This window comes from Corvus moneduloides, chromosome 14 (genome assembly GCF_009650955.1).
Source record: "Corvus moneduloides isolate bCorMon1 chromosome 14, bCorMon1.pri, whole genome shotgun sequence".
In the NCBI taxonomy this organism is placed as follows: Eukaryota; Metazoa; Chordata; class Aves; order Passeriformes; family Corvidae; genus Corvus; species Corvus moneduloides.
The window spans coordinates 1,747,931-1,773,314 of record NC_045489.1 but is presented as its reverse complement, the minus strand read 5'-3'; the positions used below and the strand labels follow the sequence as shown (position 1 = coordinate 1,773,314).

At 38.9% G+C, this 25,384-nt stretch overlaps 1 protein-coding gene across 4 annotated transcripts in view; it reads left to right on the top strand.

Moving 5' to 3' along the window:
- DIAPH2 (diaphanous related formin 2) overlaps positions 1 to 25,384 on the top strand; it is a 185,716-nt gene that overhangs the window by 97,894 nt on the left and 62,438 nt on the right. For all 4 annotated transcript variants that reach the window (XM_032124441.1, XM_032124440.1, XM_032124439.1 and 1 more), the window contains 2 exons: positions 11,964 to 12,128; positions 21,548 to 21,683. In XM_032124441.1, coding sequence (XP_031980332.1) covers positions 11,964 to 12,128; positions 21,548 to 21,683 — 301 coding nt within the window. The remainder of the gene's footprint in view (positions 1 to 11,963; positions 12,129 to 21,547; positions 21,684 to 25,384) is intronic.

The window sequence follows — 25,384 nt, the reverse complement described above, 5'->3', positions numbered from 1 at the left end:
CACTGACAGTCATGATAGAACTGTTGCCATTCAATTTGATTTCCACTGAGAAATGTCCTCTGTGGCCCTGTGGCATTGACTAACCCCTTCACTTACCTAATTCTTCACCCTGGAATAAAAAAAAAACAAACCAATAATCCCCCCACTAAAATGGCTTTGAAGTATTTGCATGGCCGGTGTCACGTTTGGTGTGAGTGGATGTTTGTCATGAAGGTCAACACCCATAATTGAATTAAGGTGAGGTTAAATGTGCTGATTCTGCTGCAGATAAATATTCCAGAGCTGCAGCTCATTACCCCCTTGTGTTTGCTGGGATGTGCAGCAGGTGAATGCTGTGAATCTTTGGACAAAGTTAACTTATAAAAATATATCACTGAAAAAAGGCAAATCATTTTGCTGTCCTAATAGAATGACTCTCCTTTTCTGGTCCTGACTGAAACCAGTTGTGTTTGGTTTGTGATGTAATACAGTAAATGGCACTGTTGCTAATTATTGTCCCAAATAATCATCTTTCTAAACTGGGGAGGGGGGAAAGATCAATCAATTTGTCATGATCCCATTACAAACCTAATTGCAGAATTGCAGTGCAGATTTTTACACTGGGCCATTTAAAGGGAAATGCTTTCCCTTCATCTACTCTGGTGCTTTGAGCATGCATGGTTACTAAGCTGTAACCCTTGTAGAATTAGATACTTCCCAATTAAAGATGAGTTTAACCTTGTGGAAAAACAACTTTAATCTCCTTCTGCTTGGCCAGGTCCAGTTTCCCTGCTGAGAGACAGGATAGCATGAACGCTTCTTTGTAGGAGATGGCTGAGGAATGAAGGTTTGAGCAGTCATAGCCTTCGTTTTTCTGCCCCCTGCTTTGTTTATTCTGAGGAAATACTGAGAGATACATGAGAGGTAGTGGTGGAAGGGACTGTCATTCTGTCTGCTGTTCAGTCTGTAAGGTTTCAACGTCAGTGTGGGATTACAAGGGTTTCTTGCAGGGTGTGTGGAGTGGCAGGTTTATCTTGGACCAGAGCACCACACAATCATTTCCAAACCTAAAGCACCTCCTTTGTTTTACTGCCTCTCTCTCTCTCAGCTTTAATGAGCCATGGTGAAGCTTTCTGGGATGAATGTGGGTGATTCTTTGTCTGTGTGGTTTTTTAATCACACCAAGTATGAAATTTTCCTTAAGGTATACTGAAATTCTGTATTTTCCTCTGTGGTGCACTAAGCATCAAAAGAATTGTTAGTCTGTTTTTATTGCAGACCATCAAGTACCAGACGTGCTGTTTTGATATTTCATGTGAACTATTTCGCTTGATGGAGCCTGCGTGTTGCTTAGTGAAATGGAATTTGAAAAACTTTAAATTGGTCAGGTCTCATCTGGCAAGATTTCAGATGTTTATTTTTATCCTAATGTGAGTTTTTTTACAGTACTTTGCTGGGCTTTTGCTTTGTACCTGGCTTTATTCCCTTTATTATATCTATGTGCTTTAATATCTTTATATCCATTGTTGGGAAAGGAATTCTACCCAGGCCTGCATAATTGATCATGAGATACTCCATTCTTTTATGAACAAAACACGATATAAGCCAACAGAGAGACATTAGTAAATCAGTGTTTCAGTGCTTGACCAGTAATGTGAAAATTGCTGATTTGCTTTGAGACAAGATGAGCCTCAGACTACAGGCTGCCTTAAGGGTACGAACACAGCATGATGAGAGGTAACAATATGTTCAGTAGGATAAGGGATCATTCAGGTCCTTCAGGGGCTGGTGGGAAATCCATTTTTATCTACCTGCTTCAGAGAGAGTCTGTGACAAAATTTAGTCTATCAGCTAAATTACCAGACAAAAGAATCAGTAAATAATGCACATACAAAGAGAAATACTGAAGGGTTGTGGATCAGGAATCAAGACCTCTGACAGTGTGAGAAAAACTTTGGAGAGGTGTGGGATACTATAATGGAGAAAACCAGTAATGGACTGTGCATCTGGGAGGATGTGGTTTATAGCAAGATAAATCGTGCACTGCCTGCTCTTTATGAGGTAAAAATCCAGAAGGCAGGCACAGTAGGAAATGCAGTATAAACAGTACGTTCTCATAAAGTAAAATTAATTAATTTGAATATTTGCTAAGGGTGTGTTCTTTATTTTGGTGTGTAGAGGTGGCATTGTGTGTTGATTTCATGGCTTTTATGTTTGTATAGATGCCATTCACCAAAGAAGTCAGGCCAGTCTGCCAATTGTTGGACAGAGTTGAAAGTAAGGCTGGCAGGGTGATGGGATCTCACAGAAATGAGCAGGCCTGGGGGGAGGAAAAGTAAAAGAAGTAGTATATAGAGACAAAAAAAAAAAGGAAAGAAAAATGCTAGTAATTCATCTTCATGAAAAATCCTGGTTTTTAATAGAAATACTGAATCCATGGACTAACTTAAAATTTTGTGCTTATATGCCCTCAGTCATGTCTAATAAAAGCTTTTTTTAAACTTTCCCAGATGGTGAATTTCCCCAGTTCATCTGGGTTTTCAGGGTCAGCTGGGACTCTTTTTGTTACCTTAATGTTGCCCTTTAAGGGGGTTTTCTCTTCTTGTTCCCCCCTCATTCAGATGTGTGCAGGAAGAATTAAATCTCTCTCCTTGCCATACTCAACAGTGCTTTTTAAAGAGCTTTCCACTCCCTATCACATAATATTTCTTTATTTTTTTTTCCTCTTTGATCCATCTTAAAGCAAAGTGAAAATGCTTGCTGTGTTCCAGGTGATAACTATAGGATTATATAGGTATAATCTTTACTTGGATTGAATTTGAAAAGCACCTAATAATGTGTCATGTTTTATTGCATAATGTTCATTTCTTTCATAGCTATTTGATGTCAGTAAAAAAAAAAGTGACAAATCCCTTTGGAAAATGATCCTTTGTATTTTCACTGGCCTGGACTAAGGCAGAGTTTTCATAAAGTTAATAGTTTAAAATACAAGAACTTTGGAACATTATAAAGGAAAATTGTGTTATGCAAAGCACAGTATCAATTTTCTTTGACAGTTCATTTCTACCTTCAGATTTTCATTCCTTTTTACGAAGGAAAGGCCTGATATGAGGAGACATAAGATGATATTGATTCTTTCATACTGGGTTATAGTAAGAATTCTGTGAACAGAAGTGTACAAATAATCTGTACATTCCATTGTAGTGTGAATAGAGGAAGAAATTGGTAAATGTCAGATGGGGAGGCACAATGATGGCAACAGGTGACAATCAAGAACCTCCAGTTGCTTATTTTTCTAACTTTTATTTGTTGAAAAACATATATTCTGTAGATTTTATAGCATGAACTATGTATGTTTAATTGCAGACGTTTGATTGGAGATCTGTGTTGGATTTTTGGTTTAATCCCTAAGATGATGTGGCTGTGCCACAGGAGGGAGCTCTGTTGTGTTCTGCACCTTGAGGACAGCACCTAAAATTGTGCTGCAGAGCCTGAGGAAGATGGAGAGAGGACTGGGGGACAGGGAAGGAGGAGAGAATAAAAAGAGCTTGTGTTGGCTGGCTGGGGAGAGAGAACTTTCTGACAGCAGTCTGCACAGCACATGAAAATTATATAGGAGAAAAAATCATGTGCAAGATTCCAAAGAATAAAATTCTATGAACAGAACTCTACTTCTGTACATCTAACAGAAATTTAATGGCTCCTTGATTGTGAATCACTGCCTGAGGGACACTGGGCTTTCATCTTTAAGTTTGTATTAAATCAGGTTGTCCAGATCACTGAAAGATATTTTTGTAAAGGATTGTGCTTTATTAGAGTGATAATCTATTTGAAATCCATCCTTTAATTATTGTATGCTTATTTTAAAATCAGAAATTGAAGGGAGAGTGCTCTCTATAAATCCCTGGAGCTGCAGCTTTAGATACCAAAATCAAACTGTCCTGAGGAACTGCTTTAGCAAAATGTTGTTGATGGAACTGCTTTTTGCCCTCCACACTTCTCCATACTTCAAATAGAAAATTTGTTTTTAAAGCTCAAGTGTTTTGGAGGGGAAGGATGTCACTGAGCAACAAGAGGTGCCTGTGAGTAAAGGAAACCTCCATTTCAGATGCTGATTGCCCTGTGGTTCTGCTCTCGGCTTTTCCCTCTGGCCAGAACAGTTGTTTAAGGAATATTCTCAAGTGTCTGTTGTCTGAGATGGAATTTTGAGGGGTGACTTCACTTTCCTGACTTTTCCTTGGTTTAATCCCAGTCACTGGGGACAAGGCTGTTTGTGTGCAGGCAGTGGTGAACTTCTAGCAAATAACTGCCCAATAAGTTATTAATCCCAAAAACATGGAACCATTTCTGGAGAGAAAAGAGGAGTGGAAGGACCTACACCACTTCACTCAAACCATATATGATGTGTGGTTTTATGTAGGCACCTGGTATTCAAAATGTTACTTAGGTGCAAAATAAACTCATTTTAGTGCAGTTTTTCACTTTCATTTTCTCCTCTGCTTGGGTTTGTGAACACTTCATTAGAGCAGTTGTTTGCACTAAGCAAATCTCTCAAATTTGAATAAAGTTATTCTATGTTGGGTTTTTTCCTCAGGTGACATAAAATTCCTTTTCCTCCTTGATTTGGAACATCTGGGCTCTTGAAACATTATCCAATCAGCAGTTTGTCACATTTCCCAAAACAAATTGAGGACTTGAGACATTGCAGCACTAAAGGAAACCCAGAAATACAGGGAGCCATGTCTCTTTTCCATCCCCAGCCTTTACCAGAAACTCTCTCTCGATGAAGGAGCCATCAGATCTCCTGATTGAAGCTTGTGCAAACCGGGTGCAACTGACAGCTCAAACATCCCTCCGTTCATTAAACCCGGTGGAGGTGAGCAAAAGCTGCCTGATCAAAGAGAGAGGGAACGTGGCTGCAGTTCCTGTGAAAGATTTAGGGCACACAGAGCTGTAATTATTGTTTAAGGCATCTGATTGTGTGATCCAAAGCTCATATAATATTTCTAGGAGTGGCCACCTTGCCAGGCTTCTGCTGAAGTACCTATTAACACTTTTTTATTGTTGCTAGAACGTGTCAACACGTTGTGGTATTTGAAACAGTCACCACTAATTTGAATATAATATGCAAAACAAATTTTACAGCAGCATTTTGTTTGTACAAGCTGCATTTTTGTTGTTTTCTTTCTTGTTTTTATTCATCTAAAGAGATTTTTATCTAATTGTTCTCCAGGGAAGGGATGCTACAAATCCATTACTCAGGCAACATTTTCTGTTTGATATGTGCTTGACTATCATATTTTCTGTGTTGCCTTCTAATTAATGCAGGAATAGTGATTAATTGTTTGCCACCACAAAAAAATAAGAGATTTGAGTTTGGACCAAAAGCTACAAATACTGCTTTTCATACTGTTTCAAATTATTTAAAAATCAAAATACCACAAATGAGAATTAAGAACTAGATGGTTTCTATTATCAGGTAGTATGAAGGCAGTTTCAAAGTTCAGGTGCCTTCATCAGTGGAAATAAAGCGTTGCTTTCTCCAGGATGAAAAGTTGGGGTTGCTTTCAGGGTTTTAGAGCTTTTAAAAACTCTTTTGATCTTTCTGTCCTCTCCTAAAAATGGGAGTATGGAATTTGGGAGATATTTCCCTGTCATAATTATGGAAAAAAACCTTCTGAAGTCATCAACTTTCTTTTTCTTTGAATAATAAAACCTAGAAGTGGTTCAGGTTAATTTAGGTTAATGCCTAGCTCTAATTTTGGAGTGGGGTTTTTTGGGTTTTTTTTTTTTTTTGAGATAAGATCTTTCCTTCTCTAGCCTGCAGCTTTAGAAATTTTGCCTTTTGTGTTCTCTTTGGAGAGCCAAGTGCTCTTATTTACTTTTCAAGTTTTCTTCTTTTGGCTACCACAGGAAATTCCTAAATTGCCACCCTCAATCTTTGAGCCAACTTTCCCAGTATAAAACAGTTTGAGAATCAGCCTGTGGAGTTTGCTCCTTGGACTGAATATTTTATAAAGTAGCCATTGTTTATCAGGTTTTACCCAGAGACTTCCTCTGGAACTTTCAGAGAAATGAGCAGTGATCTTTGTGTGCTCATTAACAGAAGCATAAATAAAAAAGTAATATTGAAATGATGTTGACAAAAGCTTCCTCCTGTGCACAGCAATGTGGTGGAATCAATGGAAATTGTCTTTTCATTACTGAGAAGTTTGAATGCTGCAAAGTTAGGAATTGATGTGCTTGCTTAGAGCTGGGAGTAAGTAAACACTGACAGATTTTTTTAGTGTTTACAAGATGAAAGTTTTACAGCCATTAAGGGACAGGTCAGAAAGCTTCATCTTAAATAACATGAACTTCAGTGGGATTCTGAGATTTTGGGACAGGGAGCAGGTCACAGCCAGGGTGGTTCTTGGATGGTGGGTGATCTTTCTGTGCTTCATTTCCATGGACACAAAACCCACTGGAATCCTGTCTTTTTACAATGAGTGCAGTTGTGTTACATCGTTCTGATGGTTAATGATGATTTCAGGTACTAATGGAACAAAGGGAGAGGAAGAGCCCTCCTTGCTCCAAGACAGCTCAGAATCCACTGTTCTTCTGTGTTTTGGTTTGTTTGGGCTTTTTCCTGAGCTGTTCTGTCAAATGCTGAATGATGAGGTAATTTGCTCCGTAATGAGGAAGAAATTCTCACACTGAGCTTTTTATGGGTATTTTATTAGGGAATCTTTAAGCTTTTCAGAAGTACATGATTTTGTGTACACAGATGGAGCGGGGCTCCTGCTATGGATCTTGGTTTCTTTGGGTTCTCATTTGGGTAGAGTGAAGTGCATTGCAATGAAGATTTCTGCAATCTATTTTTTTTGTTGTTGTTGGGTTTTTTTTGTTTTGTTTTTGCAAAGGTGTCCAACAGGAAGAAAAGATTAGGGATATAATTGTGATTCATAATTATCTGTGTATGCTCCAGAAGTTTTGGCTGCTGTACAGTCACAGAGATGCATTATGGATGTAGTGTGAGTGATAAAATTGTTAGCATGTGTTTACATCCTGATAGCAGGTGAAAATAGAGCCATCAGTGTAAATGACTTACTGCTATTAAAGCTGAATTTCTGTCTTCAGTTAGTAAGTTCTGTTTGTATTTCCACAGTTCAATTTGAAGAATGCTGTATTATGAATGAGCTGGGAGATGAGAAACTAAGAGCTCTTGTGCATCCTTCATTAAAGATGACACTATTGAATCAAACTTTCTCTTCTAACTGGTTAAAAGGGATGGTTCCTCAGGCCAGAATCCTGCTCTGCAACGATTTGCAAGAGTTTTAAAGTGCAGGAATGCAGTTGGTGTGGTTGAAATACTTGTAGTAAATTTATACACTTGGTGGCAATTGTCATTAAAAATCATTCAAAAAGTATTTGAGTCCTTGTTGAAGTATATTTCTTTTATATTAGTGTAGATAAGTGTGCCTTCTCTACTATATCTATATTTTTACTCTGTATTTTTGAAAAATGCATTAAGAGAAGAACTTATTTATATTGGGAATAGTAAATTAATTACCAGTTTTCCTATTGTAAGTTATAAGTAATTGTTGGGTTTTGGTTGGGTTTTTTTAAACTAGTGAGTCATAAAACCTGTAGAATCAGTTAGAAATGTACCTAAAAAGCAAATGTACAGGAAATCATGTGGAGAGTGATGATAAGCTGTGTTTCTGTTTTCCTAGTGATGCTGTGCTATCTTTGAGAAGGGTTTGTAATCAATATTAGCTTCAGTGTATACAGCAGAATAAGAAACCTCAAGACATTCAGTAAAACTGAAGTTAACTGGAAAATAAGTAGATCAGATATTTAAATAAATAAAGTTTAGGTGCCTTTGCTTTCCAGACTTGTAAAAAATTCCAGGCTGATTATCTTTTACCTCCTTGTTACAGTGCTAATGCACAGATTATGCTAAATCCACTGATTCCTTCCCTTTAGGTTGAGTAGGTTTATAAATGAGAACAACTTCCCCCTGCAGTCCCAGAGGGCCTTGGTTTCCTTTTGTTCTCGTGCTTTTGCCCTCCACCAGGAGTGAACCCACCTAGAGCATGATCCCAGGTGCCTATTTTGGAAATGAGTTCTTTTGTGTCAACACAAACTTTGGGGAACTGAGCATTCCATGAAAATGGAGTTCCCCTGGAATGCTGCTCCCCGTTCTCCTGTGAGCAGCAGCTGCAGGGCCGTGGCACACAGAACCTGCAGTGCCTCCCTGCAGAGTGCTCAGAACTTTCTGGCAGCTCTCCCCTCTGGGTTTCTTCCATCTGCTGGAGCTACCAAAGGCATCAGCTGGGTGGCCTGGTTTTGTTGTGCTGTTTCAGATCTGTGGTGAACATCCCTTCAATTCCATTTCTGTGTAGTGCCAGTGGCCCTGGAGAGGGGCTCCTGAGCTGCTGGAGGTGCTGCAGTGGGTTCCTGGAACCGTGGCAAAGTGACCAGCGTGGCTCCTGCTGTGGCTCCTGCTGTGGCTCCTGCTGTGGCTCGTGCACTGCTGATGGATGCCCAGCTGCTGGTGCTGCCTCTCATTTGCCCTGCACATGCTGACAGCTGTGGCTTTATTAACTTTTATTCAAGTTACTGAGACACTCATGTGAAATCCACAGCAGATATTACAGTAGAAGTGATGACTTAACCCCCAGCTGAACTGAGGTCTTCAACCTTGATTTCTCTGATCCCGTTTTTCATCTATGAAAATGGAGAAAAACAGTAGAAAACATGGAAGGGTAAAGGTAGGGGTCCTCATATGGACTTAAAGAAATCATTTCTCCTATAATTAGTGATTAGTGATTTTTTTATCTCTGACATAAAGTGGTAGCACAGCAGCATATTAAGGTTTACATCCATTGATTGCTAACATTATTTTAGGCTTTGCACGGGGTATCTGATAGCTTTTGCAGTCAAGTATTGGCATAGAATTCTCTTAAGGTTATGTAAGAAACTAAGAAATATGGTTATGTGGAAAAAACCAGCTTCTGAATAAAGTACTTTCTACTAATTGAACAAGCACCTTTAGACTTGTTAATGAAAAAAATCTGTCATTTTTGGTTTGGTGTAGAAAGGTGAGAAAGAAACCATGTTTAGAGTTTTTAAATGAGCACGCAGTAAAGCTTCAATCTCTATTCAGGAAAACTGCTGGAATTAAATATTGCTATCACACAGAGTCGAGATACCTTTGATTCCTCACTGATTTTTTTTCCTGAAACAGTTTAGACATATCTGGCTCTGCTCCCCTGGAATTGCTCTGTTGACTGAATTAGTGCATTTCAAGAGGATGTTTTAAGCTACTAATACTTTATAAGAAGGAAGGTTGGGTGAAGCAGATGGAGTGTGACAGTAACTTTGTTCATATTGCATGGTCTGTGCCTGGGAACTATTGTCTTTACAGCTCTGACTTGTCTTCTTCAAAATGAAGCATAGTTGAAATACTCAATTCTGTCCTTGCTCTCATCCCATTCATCCATCTTGCTGGCATCCCCTTGTCTTGCAGGCCATGTGTTAAAGATATTTCTGATTTGTGGTTTGGTACTTAATAGATAAAAAATAATAACGTTGAAATCACAGTGTGTATTTCTAGAGTGGTGCTTTAAAATATCTTCTACTTTCAGTAGCAGTATTGGGGTTTTTTAGTGCTTACTGTTGTTATTTCTTATGTGAATGTGCAACGTGAGTGGAGAACTGGGAGCTTTGTCTCCAAGAATTGGCTGCAAATCTGGAATTGTCAAGGTATTTTTCTTTTTTTCAGACTTTTTGGTCATTTTTGGTTTTGTATTATATTATGTAAGATTGTTTTCAAAGGATCCACACAATCAATTTGTGCATTTATATATATTTGTATTTCTTTTTAGTATTTTTGGTGAGTTGCTTACGACAGCAGTCTGCTGACTCTAAGGCAATTCATGTTTTTCTGAAATTTTTAGACTGTGCTCAATAATTCAGTAATGTGCCATTATTACCTATTTAATGTATTCTTGCCATTAAACTTTCATTTCCTTTGGTGCAGTTAAATGTCACTGAAGACTGGACTGTACCAGGTTTATCTTGTTGAGATGAGCGACTCAACAGTCCAAGCTTGAAATTCTGATCAAGCAGCTTAAACTTGTTTTCAGTAAACTGAGAATGAGATATTTCCACTGCTGTGGCACTACACAGGCAGGTATTACGCTTTCAAAATCTTGATTTTAGGTATTAATATCCATCACTGTGTTGGTTTCTGTCCCTAAATGAACATTATGAGCTGCCAGCTTTGCTCTTACGCCACTGAGGCTTTAGGCAGGAAGAGAGGATTGCTTGGAAAAATTTGTATTAATAAAGTTTTCAATCATGCTTTTAGGAACCAAGTTTTAAATGATTATTTATGTACTCTCCCATTAGTTAAAATGGGAAAATCCAGGTGGAATATTAGGTCTCTTTCCAGTGGAAGGTATTTTTTTCAGCTTTGTGTGCTTGCTTGTAGCTTGTGCAGTGGCAGCTTTTTAGGTACTCAGCAGCATCCGGATGCTACAGAAACATTATCAATAGAACATCCACCTGTATTTCCATGCTTTATTCTGCAATTTGCTGACTGTTTCCTGGAGCATCACTTTTGGGTTTAGTCTAATGTCAAAAAGAAATGGATTTTTTTTCCCCGATTTCTCTGTGTGTCTCTGTCCCCTGTTCAGTTTGCAGGCTGCTTGTTGCTTTGCAGAGAGCCTGGGATCTCAGAAGTGCTGTGTAATTAGAAATGTGATAGCAGGCAGCTCTCCAGCGAGGGGGGAAGGTCTGGGGAAGGCTGGAGCTCTGCTGTGTTGACAATCAGAGCCCGCGTGGATGGGAGCTGTTACAGGGAAGAGCCGCGGGGAGCCGGGCTGCAGCGCTGCTGCGGTGCAGGGAGTAACTCGTGTCTTTTATTCTTGGGGTTTGATATGTGCAGCAAGCACTTTCATCAGCTTCAATTCACTATCAGCAGAACTGGTTTAATCCTGTAGCAGCTGTGTTTTTCCCAGTGATTTGTGACTTTGTGGCTCTAAGCAACCCCACAGAAGAAAAGAGCAGAGTGAAATGTACTTGCTTTGAGGCAAACTAATATTTCCCTTACTAGCTTGCACCCTTCCCCTATTTGGGAAATAATTGTTCAAAAATTCTTTTTTTTTTTTTTTTTTGTAGGGAAAAAAAGCACCACATTTTTCTATTTAAAAGCATTATGTGAAACTTTTAATGATGGCTGCTGGGATGAAAGTCAATCTCAGTCTCATTTTTAGGCTTCCACACTTCCTAAGGAAAGAAAAAAAAAAAGACTTTTGTTGTGCCGTGGTGTTTTTCTCACTAATAATTTTTCAAAGCTGTTTGTCAGTTTGCTGGGACAGGTGGGTGGATATTGCATTTTTGTAAGTTCTGTGAAATTACAGAGTTGAGAGTGTGCCTCAAAAAAGTGAACCTAATACAGGCAGCCTGAGGCACGAGCGGTGTGGCTGGGCAGGGAGGAACCCACAGAGAAGAATTTCCTAATAAAAGGCAAAGAAAATTAGCTGTCATACTGTATGATTTTGTCACTGATCGTATGCACATTCTGCATATAAAATATATAGATGTGAGGTGGGGGACAGGACATCACCTGAGCAGTGAGAGATCACAGATTCTCACAGCAAACTAAATTTCACTGTGTGTTTTTGTAGAGTGCATTTTATAAAATTATTATTCTCAGAAATGTCCTTGATACTTATAAACTTTATAGAGCAAGTTGTATTCTCTGTCAGGGGCAAATCGTCACCATTGGAAAGGGACCATTCAGTGGAAATGTTGGTATGCGCTTGCAGACATGTTAATATTAATGCATCAACATGTCCTGTTTGGAAGCAGAGCAGCACCTGCACATTTTCCAGCTGTGACCTTTGTGCTGAGCTCTCTTTACTTGTGTGCTTTGTTTCCTTCGTGTTCTGTGAGATTGTGCATTTGAGTCATTTCCCTTAACAAAACCTCACAGCTTTGCTGAGAGTGCCCGAGAGCAATATGAAAAACTGTCCAACATGCACAACAACATGATGAAATTGTATGAAAATCTGGGAGAATACTTCACCTTTGATCCCAAAGCAATAAGCATCGAAGAATTCTTTGGTGATCTGAGCAACTTCAGAACTCTGTTTTTGGTGAGTAATGCCTGCAAAATGTTACATATTTTCTTATATCTTTTTTCTCCCAATTTTAATTCTTTCCTTGTCTCTCTGTTTTTTTTCTGTTATCCTTAATTTTGTGGTTTGTTCCATGGCAGGAAATGGGGTGAACATTTCCAGAATTAATTAGATTGTGGTCATGACACATTGTCCTCCAGTTTGTAACTTGGCAACTCAGCTGTGGATGAGGTTGAGACATGTGGGTAGTTAGAAAGCATTTTTAAAATTTTCAAATTTAATTCAACTTCTATGTTTCAGCTATAGAATGAATCAGTTTTAATGGACTTTCTTGGGGTTTAAAATTTGGATACGTGGGCTGTCAGTGGACAAACCAAGTGTAAGATTTCTTTCTGGTAGACAAAAGATTTTCTCAATAGAAAATGCGTACCAAAAATAGTCTTTCTGAGCTCCCAGAGAAGTAGGGCTGGTTTCTGGCATTCCTTTATAATTTTAGAAAGTGGACAAAATACTTTCCCAGGATACTCTTGTAATGCTACCTGTTGAGTCTAAATAGTTAATTATATCCCTCTGATGCTATGGTCTTTATCATTTTATCTGTCCTTTTATCTTCTAAGCCTATTTTTAAAAAAGTTACTCTGTAATGAAATGGACTTGGACCATAAGTGTGATGGATATTAATTTAACCTGTAGTGCTCCAGTATAAAATGGTGAAATCCAAGGCCTGTGCAGCTTGAGGAGACACCTCCTTTTGCACAGCATCACTTGTGCTTCGGTCACTGCACTTGCTCAGGAGTGGCAGTAATTGTAATTAGGTCTTTGGAGAATTTCTTGACTTATTTTATTCACTGGAGCAGAACCTTGTAGACTTTAGTGACACAAAGGTTCTTGTTCAGGGATCTAATTTTTTCCAGGCACTTGAGGAAGGCCTAAGGCGAACATCAAAAGTTCACAGTAAAGCTTTTTTTTTTTTCTATAAGGGGGGAAAAAAAAAATTACAAAAAAGAATCAAGATTTTCAGCAACATTTTGATGCTTGCAAGAAGTTTCCCTGGAGGAAAAATATGCAGAAACTCCTTTAATCTGTGGGATTTACTTTAAAAAAGTAATAACTGCTGATAAGAATTCAGGAGCAATCAGATAAGACTGAGGCTAGAGAACATCTCCAAATGTTCCCTAGAGCATGCATGTGTATTAAATTTGCCCAGTTCAGATTGCTGTAATACCTTCCTGCTTTCTCTAAGTGGTCCCATTAACTTCTTTTAGTATTTTGGTAATTGGCTGAAGTATAATTCCAAATATTTCATAAATATTGATAACTCATTTCTTCATGTTCATCATTCTTTCATGTTCTTGCCATTGCCTGTCTATTGGTAGAGCTCCTTTCTTGTGCCATGAGCTAGTTTAGTTTAGAGGCTCAAAGGTTCTTCAGATTGCTGGAGCATCACAGGAATTAAGTAAAGTATTTCAGCAGGACTTTCCTTTGCCAGTGGAACACGAGTCAAATTCAAGCCTGGAGAAGAATAAAGAAAAAGGTGTATTATTCTCCAGGAGCTGACAACTGCAGAGAAATTGAATAAAAACTAGCAAAAAGGGTTTTGTTATGTTTATTTTTTTCTTTTCCTCTTTGCAGTTAAAGATCCACTGGATAATAATATCTCTTGGATATTTAGGACTCTTCTGAAGAAGAAATATTTTTTATATTTTTATTGATTTTAGTTCTTTATTCCATTGAAAGTAAACACAGATTTCGATTGTCCTTGAGGACAATTGCAATCCAATACAACATCAAACCCAAATGGATCAGGCTCTTATCAAATAGTGATTAATCAGTTGCCTGGAGCAAGATGCCAGTTTGTTCTTTTCCATTTGTGTTCTTTAACTTGCTGTCTCATACTTTATATCAAGTGACCTGAAATATTTTCAAGCTGTCACTTTCTGAATGTCTGTTTTTGGTGGTGGTAGAGGACTTGAAAACATCCACCAAATCTGTCATGCCTACATTTGCAAGCAGACATAAACTTGCTTTCAGTGTGGTTGTGTTGTGGAAGTTGTATGGAATGTGTACCTCAGCACTAGATAGGAACAGTTCTCTTCCCTTACAGAGTTTTTAAATGTTTTTATATTTGTTTGCTCTGTGGGCTTCCTTTTAATGCAGATAGTCTTAAAGGTGAATTTAGGGTCTAAAAAAACCAAAGTTGTTTCTGAAGCAGGAAGAGGCATTTGTGGGTGTAGTTGTATGAAATGCAGAGAGGCTGTTTTGTTCAGTGCAGTGATATTTTTTTATCTGGCAGGCAGTTTTATCAGTGTTGACTGCTTCCCTCACATTTGTGTAAATGCAGCTCTTTGAATAAGGAATTAAATCTTCAAGTACATGAGAAATGTACCTAGAGAAGAAGGGTTGGATTCTAGCTCAGTCAGTATTTAGGCAGATATGAGTAACTCATCAGCTGGCAGAGTGAGGGATGGGTTTGGTAAAACACCAGTGAAATAAATTGTCCTTTTGCATCAACACTGGTATTGATTGATGGCTGCTGTATGCCCTGCAGTACCACATCCACAAACTGAAAATCTCCCCAGAAAGAGAGGACACATTAAATAATCAGCAAACTGAACACTCCTTATTGGTGACCGCTACTTGGGGCTTTTAAGATTTTGTAAGATTGATGCCCTGTACCAGACAGGACACAGAACATCTGTTATGTTGCCTTCATAAAAACCAAATTTTACCAGAGTGGATTCAGTGTCCTGAGTATAAATGTACCTGTGAGACTTTTTCTTCTTCCTCATATTTGTTTGTTTATAACTTGCTTCAAAGTCAGTTTCAAGCTCTGTGACTCAGGAATGGGTTTTTTTGTGGCTTTTTTGAAATGTCCCTAGAATGCAGCAGGTCATTTGCTACAGTAATAGAAATCAATGAATATACAGTACATAAATAAATACATAATAAACATCTGATTTACTGTGAAATACAATGCATAGTCAGGCTAAATTCCCAGCTTTCAAGCTCATAAATTGAGTTTGTAATTCAGGAGTGGTTTAAAAGAAAAGCTCTATTTATTCATTGTTCTCCCTGGCTATTTGTCTGGGAATACACTTCGTCCCTTCTGCCTAAAAAGTAACAGTTCTTTAATGCAGGCTGAAAGAGAACAGTTTCCAGCTAGCAGGAAGCTATGCAAGAATAAAGAATAATGAGCAAGAAGTATTTTCTTCACTGAAATTTCCCAAGAGGTGATATCAAAAGCGAAACCCTGTCCTTATTAACAGGCAGTATATGGTGAGCCCTTCCTCCCCGCGCCCCAAACCCGAAATACAAACCTTTTATAAGCTCTCTAAATTCTCATCTGAGTGCATATATCCACCTAGTGCTGAGCAGAATAGGTTTTAATCATTATACAGAGCAAATCAGGAATTAGGTCCACGCTAGGAAAGGATATAGGTGGTAGAATCAGAAGCAAAAGTATTCATGTAGGAGCAGTAATTCAGCTTTATTTACAAGTGCTGCTAGATAAGTGCTTTATTCATGATGTAAAACACAAGGATGACATTTCTCTTGGAAGCTCCCCAAAAGATGTAAAAATAAATAGTAATAAAGGAAATCAAACTGAGTTCAAGTACGCTGTGTTGGCAAGTGTAGAAATGACTGCACAGATGGAGTTGGGATTTTGTTCTGACCTGTCTAACCCGTTTCTCTGTTGAGGTGCTTGCCTTTGTGGATAGGGTAAAAGCACTGGATGTCATATTTCAGGGTGGAGATGCCATTGATTAAGGAATATTTTCAAAAGCAATAGGGGAAAACATGGTCTAAAGGAAACCATGAAGTTAAATTTCCTAATCCTGAAAGAAACAAGGTTAAAAAGTTTTCTTTAGATTTCTTTTGTTTTATATTCAGTGCTGGTAGCAGTGAGTCCAACTGAGAAATGTCATTATTTCCAGGCATTATCTTGGAAGTTTACAATATTTAAATGAGGATTTTGAATCCTCATTGCACTCTGAAAGCAAAGCACAGTTTGGGATTTTGACTGTGGCAGAGCTGAAGCTGTTGAAAAGCTCCTGTAAAGCAGTGACTTCATTACCTGCCCTGCGTGAGTCCCTTTGGCCTGATCCCAAGTCCATCAGAGACCCTTCCAAGATGATGTGTGCAGGCTACAGATGCCAACACCTGCACTTAACTGTTTCTGAAAAGCTCTCATGTGTTGGAATGAACCTGACTTCTCTCTAAAATCTCCACAGTTTTGTTTCACATATATAGCCTTCGTCTCATCATTCTGTTTGTTCCTATATCTTATTAAGATAATTTGATAATTGGAATCTGTATTTGTCTTAATTGTGATTTCAGATTGATCACTGCATTATTGCAGCTTCATTTAGCTTGCTGATGTTGGAGTAAATTACAGCTCATTCACTTCCTTAAGTTCATATTTGCTTGCTTAGCACGTTTAGAGAAATCCAGGCAAGTTAATGGAATTGGATAATCCTGGCAGAACTCAGAGTGAAGTGGAAGGTGTAAGAAACCTCAAGAAAAGAATTGCAGCTGTGGGAGTGTGTGCCTTCAGTGTTGTTTGTTCACATTTGTTATTTCTTTGGAGTAACAACACACACCCTCTGGAATGCTTCCTTCCATAGTCCACCGACCAGATCTCTAAGGAAGCCTGCAAAATCTTTCCACCCCAGGCAGTTTTATTTTGTTATTTAATTACATTGTGTCTTTACATACTACACTGTGTGTAATTCTCACAGTCTCTTTTAAAACCTGTCAAGAATTTTTACTCAGAAACTTTGAAACCTTTCAACACATCACATTCAAGGTCCTGCTGTTAAAAAGAGTAATTTACTTTTTCTTCTGGGTTCAGGCTCTTGTATGAACAGTTCTTACAGATTTACCTTGGAGTGAGTTTTTGTTAAGTCTAAAGGATTGTGCTCACGTGGTGGTGTGCCAGAATATTGATTTGTCTCTTCCTTGATCCAGAAAGATTGCTTTTGGAACAAAACAATAACTGGTCTGCCCTGGGCCTTGGTTTCTTGTTTAGGATTGTACCCAAACAGCCAGCATTTGTTTTCCTGGGGTTTTCAAGTTGTTGTGTGATTATTTTTTTTTTTTGTAAAGACAATGATACAGTTTAGTTTGTGTGTGGGTGTACTTCAGCTCTGTGTCTCTTTCAGGAATAACCTGAATGAGGGGGGTGTGTGTGTGGTTTTTTTCTGTTACCCACATATTGATTGAAGGGAGGTGGAAAAACAGTCCCAAACCTGTCCACTTGGGGACTATTTAGTGATGATTCCAACTTACACAGCTGAGTAATTAAGTGACACCATGCACCTTTTCACTGGTAGTCTTAACTTTGGCTCAGCAAGCCCTGCAAACCTCTTCTGCCTTCCATCACTGGACAGTTGGAGGTGTTTTTGCATCCCAGCTGAAAAGGCAGCAGCAAACCCCTCTCCCTGCCTGCCCAGGCAGCAGCAGCTCCACTGGCCAAGCCCTTCATCTGTCCTGGCAAGCCCAGGACATTTGTGCCACTGGCCCATGCTGCACGAGCCACGGGGCACTGTCCCAAACCTCATCTTCTCTACTTACTTTTCATGGCCACCCATCAGGAAATTCAGTTTGTCTGCTCTTGCTTAATACCAGCTCGTTACATCTTTTTTCCCTTCTTTTCATAGGGGTAACAGTGTATTTAAATGTGTTACCCTCCAAGCAATACCCATGAAAGATCTTTCTTTTACACCCACTGCTCAGTCTGCTGTATTTCAATTCTATTTCTGTAGATTAACTTCCAGCTAATCTGAGTCTGTTGTTCCGAATGACTTATGACTGAAGAAGATTATTTTGCTGGAACTTCAGTTGACATATTCTGCAGTTGCAAGGCAAATTTTGGGAAGGCCTGAGGGATCAAAGGCAGCCCTCACCATTGGTGCATGACCGCTTTGTAGCCAACTGCATCTTTAATATCCAGGGAGATTTGTGCATTAGTTTGTTTTCTTTCTTCTTGGTTTTAATAATTTACCTTTGAGAGTCTATTTACAACTGTGTCGATGTGTGAATATGTTTGTCTGTCAAAACTTAAGATATGTACAGAATGCAAGAGATGCATTAATTTTTTATTTGCTTCTTAAGGAAGCCAAGCTGTAAACTGGCAGTCCTGAGTACAAGAGCTGCACTTCAGTGAATCCTAATAAACACAAGGGGGAACATCAAACTATGTGCCTCTTCAACTCACTCACTTAAAAAGAGATAATATTCCTTGCTGAATCTATTTCTCTGCTAGCAGAGATAATAATTTGGTTTTGGTTTTATTATAACAAAGCAAACCCACACCCAAACTTCCTCTAACTTTTAATTTGCTGTTGAATTAGCAAAACTGCTTGCCCTTACACAGCAACCAAAATAACAGAGGGTCATGAACAGCACATCAATAAAAGGGTTTTATGCAGTCAAATATTTCTGTCAGCTGAGATTCACTTGGAGATGATTTCCCTTTTTGCATGCACTTAAATATTTTCAGAAGACAGTGTCTAGATGAGTACTTTTCAAAATGTGTTCTCAAGCTGTTGAGAAGGCTTTTATTCTTACCAATGGATTGCTTCTTTGTCTGATTTATAACTGGTGGATTAGTTTAATTAGAGAATAAATTTAGTTGTGTAGTAAATACCTATGAACAGTAGCAAGTACTGAGTCACCGTGGAACTATATTGCAGTAACCAAACTGCTGATTTTTATTCCTTCTTTTAAAAGCAGGGCTGATTACAGAGCTGGTTTTTTCAGTCTTCAAACTGATCTTTACCTTTTGAGCCAATTTAACCTGCAAAACTACACAGAAAGGGGATCACTGGCATTTGATACTTAAGAAAAACCCAATTAATCTGGAATAGCACTGTTCTGTATTAAAAGAAGTTCACTGCAACTCAAATGTTTAGAAGAGAAAAGGTCTAGGGGAATATAAAAGCATGCCAGAGGAAGAAGAGGTGAAAGCATGGGATTTTTTAAAATTTTATTTCATGTTTAAGTTCATATTGGGGGGGGGCCCAAATGACACTGTGGCAAGGCACGGGCAGAATCACATCCCCTTTGTATTGGATATTGTTGGGCTTTTCCACAGTGTGGAGAATGAGGAATACTGAATAATGAAGTATCCAAAGCCACATGAGAAAGAAAAAGAACCCTTTGCAGTGGAACTGTAGAAAATGAAACTGAAAGGATTGGTGGTGTAATTCAGGCAGCACAAATGCTGTAGAAGCCAGTGTACACCTGAGTCAGAATTCTCTTGATTTACATTCATCATCAGTCAGTTTTGAGAAGCTGTGATCAATTTTGTTAGTGACATTAATTCAAGTATGTTTATAAATATAGATGAATATAGATTTATTTTGCTTTCTGATTTATTTTGCTTTCTGCACTGAATTTGCTACCAGGTGGGAGTATGTTCTTGCCAATGATTTTTTTTCCAGCTTTCAGCTAACTCTGACTAAATGTAGAGCAGTAAATGACACAACAAATATGAAATGGTTAAGAGTCCAAGTGCCTGATGGAGGGTAATAAAAAGCAAGTACATTCCAGGTGGTGGATGGGTGTAGATAGATAAAAGGGGTACACTCTCACACAGTTATCAGTATTTTGTTATCTTACTGTTCTTCAGGAAGATTAAGCCTTTCTTTTGAATGGCTTTTTGTTTTCTTAATCACCATTGGTTCAATATCCATTGTATTTTATGAAGTGCAGTCTGAATTTCCACAGAATCTTCCTTCAGATAAAACTCATACAGTTGTGCTCAAAGAGAATTTTCAGATAAAATAACTTCAGAGCTTGTTTAGTTCAGTCTGCTGTAGTCTTCCTGGTAGAAAATGTGACAGAATCTATGATCTAATCACAGCGTGTCAATGGCAGTGAGCTACCAGGGCAACCATGACATTTCATATTTGCTTTCTCTCCCACGATTGGGGGCATTTACTTCCATTACAGCCTGGGAAGTTGCAGGAAAATGAAATCTCTGTCAAGTATGATTGAATGTGCAGCGACAGAACTGTCCAAAACCAAAAAGTATTAAACATTGATTTTGCCCTTTAGTTCCATTTTTTTCTGAAAGAAAAGGTGCTTCTGGTGCAGCTGGCTCTGCGATGGGGCACTAAGTGCAGTTCTTGGTGCAGTTTGCAGTGAGGCCATGGGCACCATCACCAGTACCTGCCTGTACTAGTTTGAAAACAAATCAGTGGGAGGCACCAAGTCAGAATAACTATTTAATGGGGAAGTTAAAGAAAAGAAACTAAAAGAGAACACTGGTTCAAACTGACAGAGTCAAGATACAAGCTGAGTCCCTGTTAGGCAGGGTGGTGGTAGCAGTCTGGTAGAATGGTGGCTGCAGTCCTCTGAAGCAGTGATCCTGTAGGAAAAAGGGTCTGCTCTTCCTCAGAAGGTCCAGTGGTGGCTGTGTAGCTCCTGTCCTCTGGAAATCCAGTGGGAAGGGGAGTCTCTGGTGGTCAGAGTCCCAGCTTATATCCACGATGGGATGCTTGGTTCCTCCCTCTGGGTGGAGCATCTCACAATGGGGTAATGAGTCACGAGGCAAAGTGTTGATTGGGCTCATTAACAGAAGATGGTCCGGAGGGAGTTATCTCTGAGTCATGGGGCAGGACAATGATGGGCCATTAACAGCAAGATAGTCTGGGGGGAGGAGGCAAGGAAACACTGCCCCACCTGGTTTCAACAGCTCCTGAGGATGGTGATAGAATACACTGCAACCCAGGACACTGCCAAATGGGGTCAGCTGTGAGGGAAGGGCTGAAATGTGATGTTCGACCTCAGGAAGCTCCTGGAATGGCATTTGCACACTGAAAGATGTTTGCTTGGATGAATATTCTGCATTTGGAAGCGTTTGGGAGTCTTGGATTTGTAATTTGCTAGTTTGTATAACCTGCTGTCTCAGTTTTATAGTCATAATCTAAAAACTAAATTATTTTTCATTTTTTCTCCTGTGTTTTCTGTGTTTTAGTGATCCAGACTGGCTAGTCAACAAAAAATTTTGATAAATTGTAACTTAAATTCTAGTACCTGAGTTTCAGCCACTTGTAGTTGAATTTCCATCATAGTGGAGGTTTGGCTTCATCCCCACTCCTCCCTCCCAAGAGCAAGGCACAGGTTTAAGGCAGATTTGCAATCTTAATAGGGAAAAATACAGACATGTTACTGCTGAAACAAATTACTATTTTTCCTTCACCATAAATGCAAAGCTATTTCAGTTTCTATTGTTCTGATCAGTAATGCTCATGTGTACAAATAATGTGGTGTGTTATGTTCCCTCTGAGATTTCTGAGGATGCTCCAAGTATTGGGTCAGCTCCCTGGTTTTTTTTCCTCTCATTGCATGTAAACACAGGATCTGTGTAAACCCGGTTATTTCGGGTTTCCTTGGTGGATAGACACTCACATTCATTTCATCTGATGCAGGAGGCATTAAAAGAAAACAACAAAAGAAGAGAATTGGAGGAGAAAACGAAGAGAGCCAAGCTGGCCAAGGAGAAGGCAGAGCGAGAGAGGCTGGAGCGACAGAAGAAGAAGCAGCAGCTGATTGACATGAACAAAGGTAAGGCAGCGTTTTTAGCAGAGAGATTTGTTAAAGGCAAAACCAGGTCAGCAGTAACAAACAGAAGGCTATTTCTGATCAATATGAGAAGTACTTGCTGACTGTTCTGAAAGCAGAAAAAATTCACTTTTCAGAATGGAAAATTCTGGTTTGTTTCAGCCACCTGATCACGTCATTCCATCTCTGCCACTTCCTATGTGTAAAGTTCCTTTCAAGGTGTTTTGGTGTGAATTATTGGCTTTTTTGCATTTGGAGTACTTAATTGATTTTTTTTTTTTTTTTTTCCTTATGGATTGACTTCCAAGAAGAAGTGTCTTACTTGTTTTGTTGTTAATTTCATTCTGTAAACATCTCTATAATCAAGGTGTTGTGGCAATTAATGTCTTTCTTTTTGGGCTTGGGGGTCTGTGTTAGAATGGATGTTCTCCCAGTAGTCCTATTAGGAGCTGGAAAACCTAGCTGAGCTTGGAGCCTGAGTACAGAGTGGCATTTCAGCACGATAAAAAGCAATGTGTTGAGCTTGTCAGCGGTGAGAATATTGTATTTCACATGAGGCCACCCTGAGAAAGAGGAAGGTAAGAAAGCGGAAGGAATGGCATGGGCTTGATATTGTTGCTGTGCAGATTTCCAGAAGGTTGTAAAATACAGGCTTTATTCTCTACCTGTCTGGCTCCAGAAGGCAAGTAGAGGTGGTCAAATTGGATTTAGACAAGAGATTACTTGCGGTTTTTGTTCAGTTTCTATGAGTTTGTGTTAATCTGCTAATCTGACCCAGCTATAAAAACACCTGTCCTTGTTATCCATTCACCAGGCCCTGCTCAGGGAAAAATGCTGTTGGCTTTTTGGAGAGTTCTGCAATGGTACCACAAATCCTGTTATCTTTGGCCTTGCTTGAGCTGGCAGTGTCACTGCATGGAGTATTCTGTAGCAGAAGTTGTAATGAACAAATCTGTTGTTTTGTGAAGATGACAAACTTAATATCAGATCATCTAAAGATTAATCTAGTTTCAGTATAAGTATAAACAAAACACAAAATTCAAACAGGGGATGCATAAATACATTTTCCTTTGTGAGGTTAAATGAAGGCTTCTAATGAGACTTTTCTAATCCATTCTTTCAGCATTTGATTTAATATTTTTTTAATATTTGCCACCTCCCAAAAAAAAGAAGTCCATAGTAATCTGGACAGGCTTTTTTGTGTGAGTGGGAAAGAACCAGCCAAATATCCCTTGATCACCTTCCCTCTGCCAGAGTGCTTGAAGACACACTGAGAGAGAGTTTATTTGAACTACCACTCGAGCCAATGCAAGCCAAAATGTTTTGTGAGCTGTTGAAAAGTGTGGAAAGCCCACTTAGACACTGCTGTCAGTGACTTGGGCTGGGTTAAGGGCTGCAGCTCTCAGTTTGAAGTCACAACTTCTAAAATTGCCTCAGCTCAGTCCTGAGAGCTCACCTTCATGTTTCTGCAGCCCTTCAGTTTTCGAGCAGCTGAGGGGAGACCACTCTGAGCAGTGGCACAGATGCCTCACTACACTGACAGCATTTTTTTTTCCATCATGAAAATCTTTTCCTGATACAATTAAAGTTTAATCTTGCATTTTAGTCCTCTCTTAATGAAAATGCAAATATATGGATGTCTTTACATGGCCCAATGCACCAAAACTGCCATTTAAATACCTAATGTTTGTGAACCTGAGACACAAAGTTAGTTTAATACTTCTAAAATACTTTTTTCCTATTTCTAAATATATTGAAATATCAATTTCACATATTATAACTCTGCTGCTGTGGTAGGAGGAGGGCTAAACCTCCTTCCCCCCGGATTCCATGACATTGATATTCAATTGACTTTTTATTGCCAAATAACTAATTTTTTTCTTGATGCAGCTACTTCTGTGTGCTCATTGCTGCTTATGTAAATAGTTTGTAAATTTGTCTAAGTGAATGTGACACAGAAGACTCAGAGGAAGGAGGCAGATGTCCTCTCAAGCTGTCATTTTGACAAGGTGATTTTCACCCAAAGGCTTGTTTTAACCTCGCCCTCTCTCAGCTCTTTCTCTGGATCTCCCAGAGTCAAATTTGAACTCAGTGCTGCAGCCTTTGAGATCAGAGCAATTGGGTTCCTGCATTTTCCAGCTTTTTGTGTAGTTCTATAGTATTTTTCCTGTTATCTGACTGTTCAGTGGCAACTTTTTAGTGGTCACTGGAGAATTGGGATTAAATTAGTTCTAATTAATTAACTGTTAAAATTAATATCTGTTTCTTGTGCAACCGTAGAAAACCACAGTGTGGCCAGAATCAAGACTTGTTGTGAATAATTCCTAGTGATGAAGTAACTCACACTTGCCAGTATTTTGGAGACCACTTTACTCAGTTTGGTGGGTTTGTGCTTTGTGTAACTGAGCTGCCACATAAGCACCACATGTAAACTGATAAAAACCTGCTGAACATCCCAAAACATTAAAAGATGAACACAAAAATAAAGAAAGGCGCTATAAAAATCAAAATTCAAAAAAATTATCAAAATTGTTGGCATTAGGTGAAAAGTCTGGGGTTCCTGGTGAAGTTCAGAGGCACAGAAAGGTTTAAGTGCCTTAGGCACATTCCTGCAGGTCTGAGGTTTCACAGTTCAAATCATGAACCGTTCTTTCTCCTTATGGGAGATGAGTCTGGAGGAGAAGCCTTTCATGACTTCCATCTGATTTAACATCTGCAGCATTCTTGCAGCATTGCTTCTGTGGGCATGTCTGAAGCAGAGAGAGAGAAAAGGAATTGGAGAATTCAGCTTTCTGGGAGCTGCAAAGTGTCTAACAGCAATTCTGATGCAAATGTTATTTAATCAGAAACAGTTTTGCTCTTCATTATATCTGATTACTATGGCAATTAAAATCACCTTTTAACTACCACTATTAGGATAAAAGATAGAATGAGCTTCCTCAGTCCCAATTAGTATTGAATTAATTGTTTTGAAGATGTATTAACCATCTCCCCTAATGCAGATGGAGATAATGCAAGTGAAGTTCTGTGCTGGTGGTTGATGGATATTCCTCCTTTCCCTTTTCAGGAACCCCTATATGAGAGTTCATGTGCTTTTTGTTCAGACTGGTGTGTTCTAGTGTGTGAGCAATAATTCTGCTGTGTTTCCTTGAACTGGTGTTTCACTTGCATGGTGCAGGATATAATTCCAGAGGTTGCTTTTGCTGCAGTTTTCCAATGATTCTGTGCTTTTCTGGTTGGTTTGTCTTCTTTCCACGTCCTTCAGCATAAACAGAAATCCATACTAAGCTTATTACGAGTTACGTGTTATTTTGTAAATGTTCTATTGAATTTATCTATTGGCTGGTGATTGCATGGGGTACCTGGAGTGGTAAAACTTGGGTCTTATTTACATTTTAAAGATTATTAGTTTGTGGTGCTGGATGTCAAGGAGGCAAATGTTCAAATTCCTTTGGGAAGTCATTATTTTTCATATTGATGTGGATGGTCTGTTTGAGTATGCTGCACACCACCTGAAATCTAATATTCACAGAACAAAAAATAGATTGAACTTTGCATTATGCTTGAAGATGAGCATCTATAGAACCAGGATGAGCTTTGAGTTTTCTCCTTCAAAGCAATTCTGCAGGAGTTGCTAAAAAACTTTGTAAGACCTGTTTATACAGGAGTTTGGAGCTGTCTTGAGAATGGGATGAGTGTCAGAA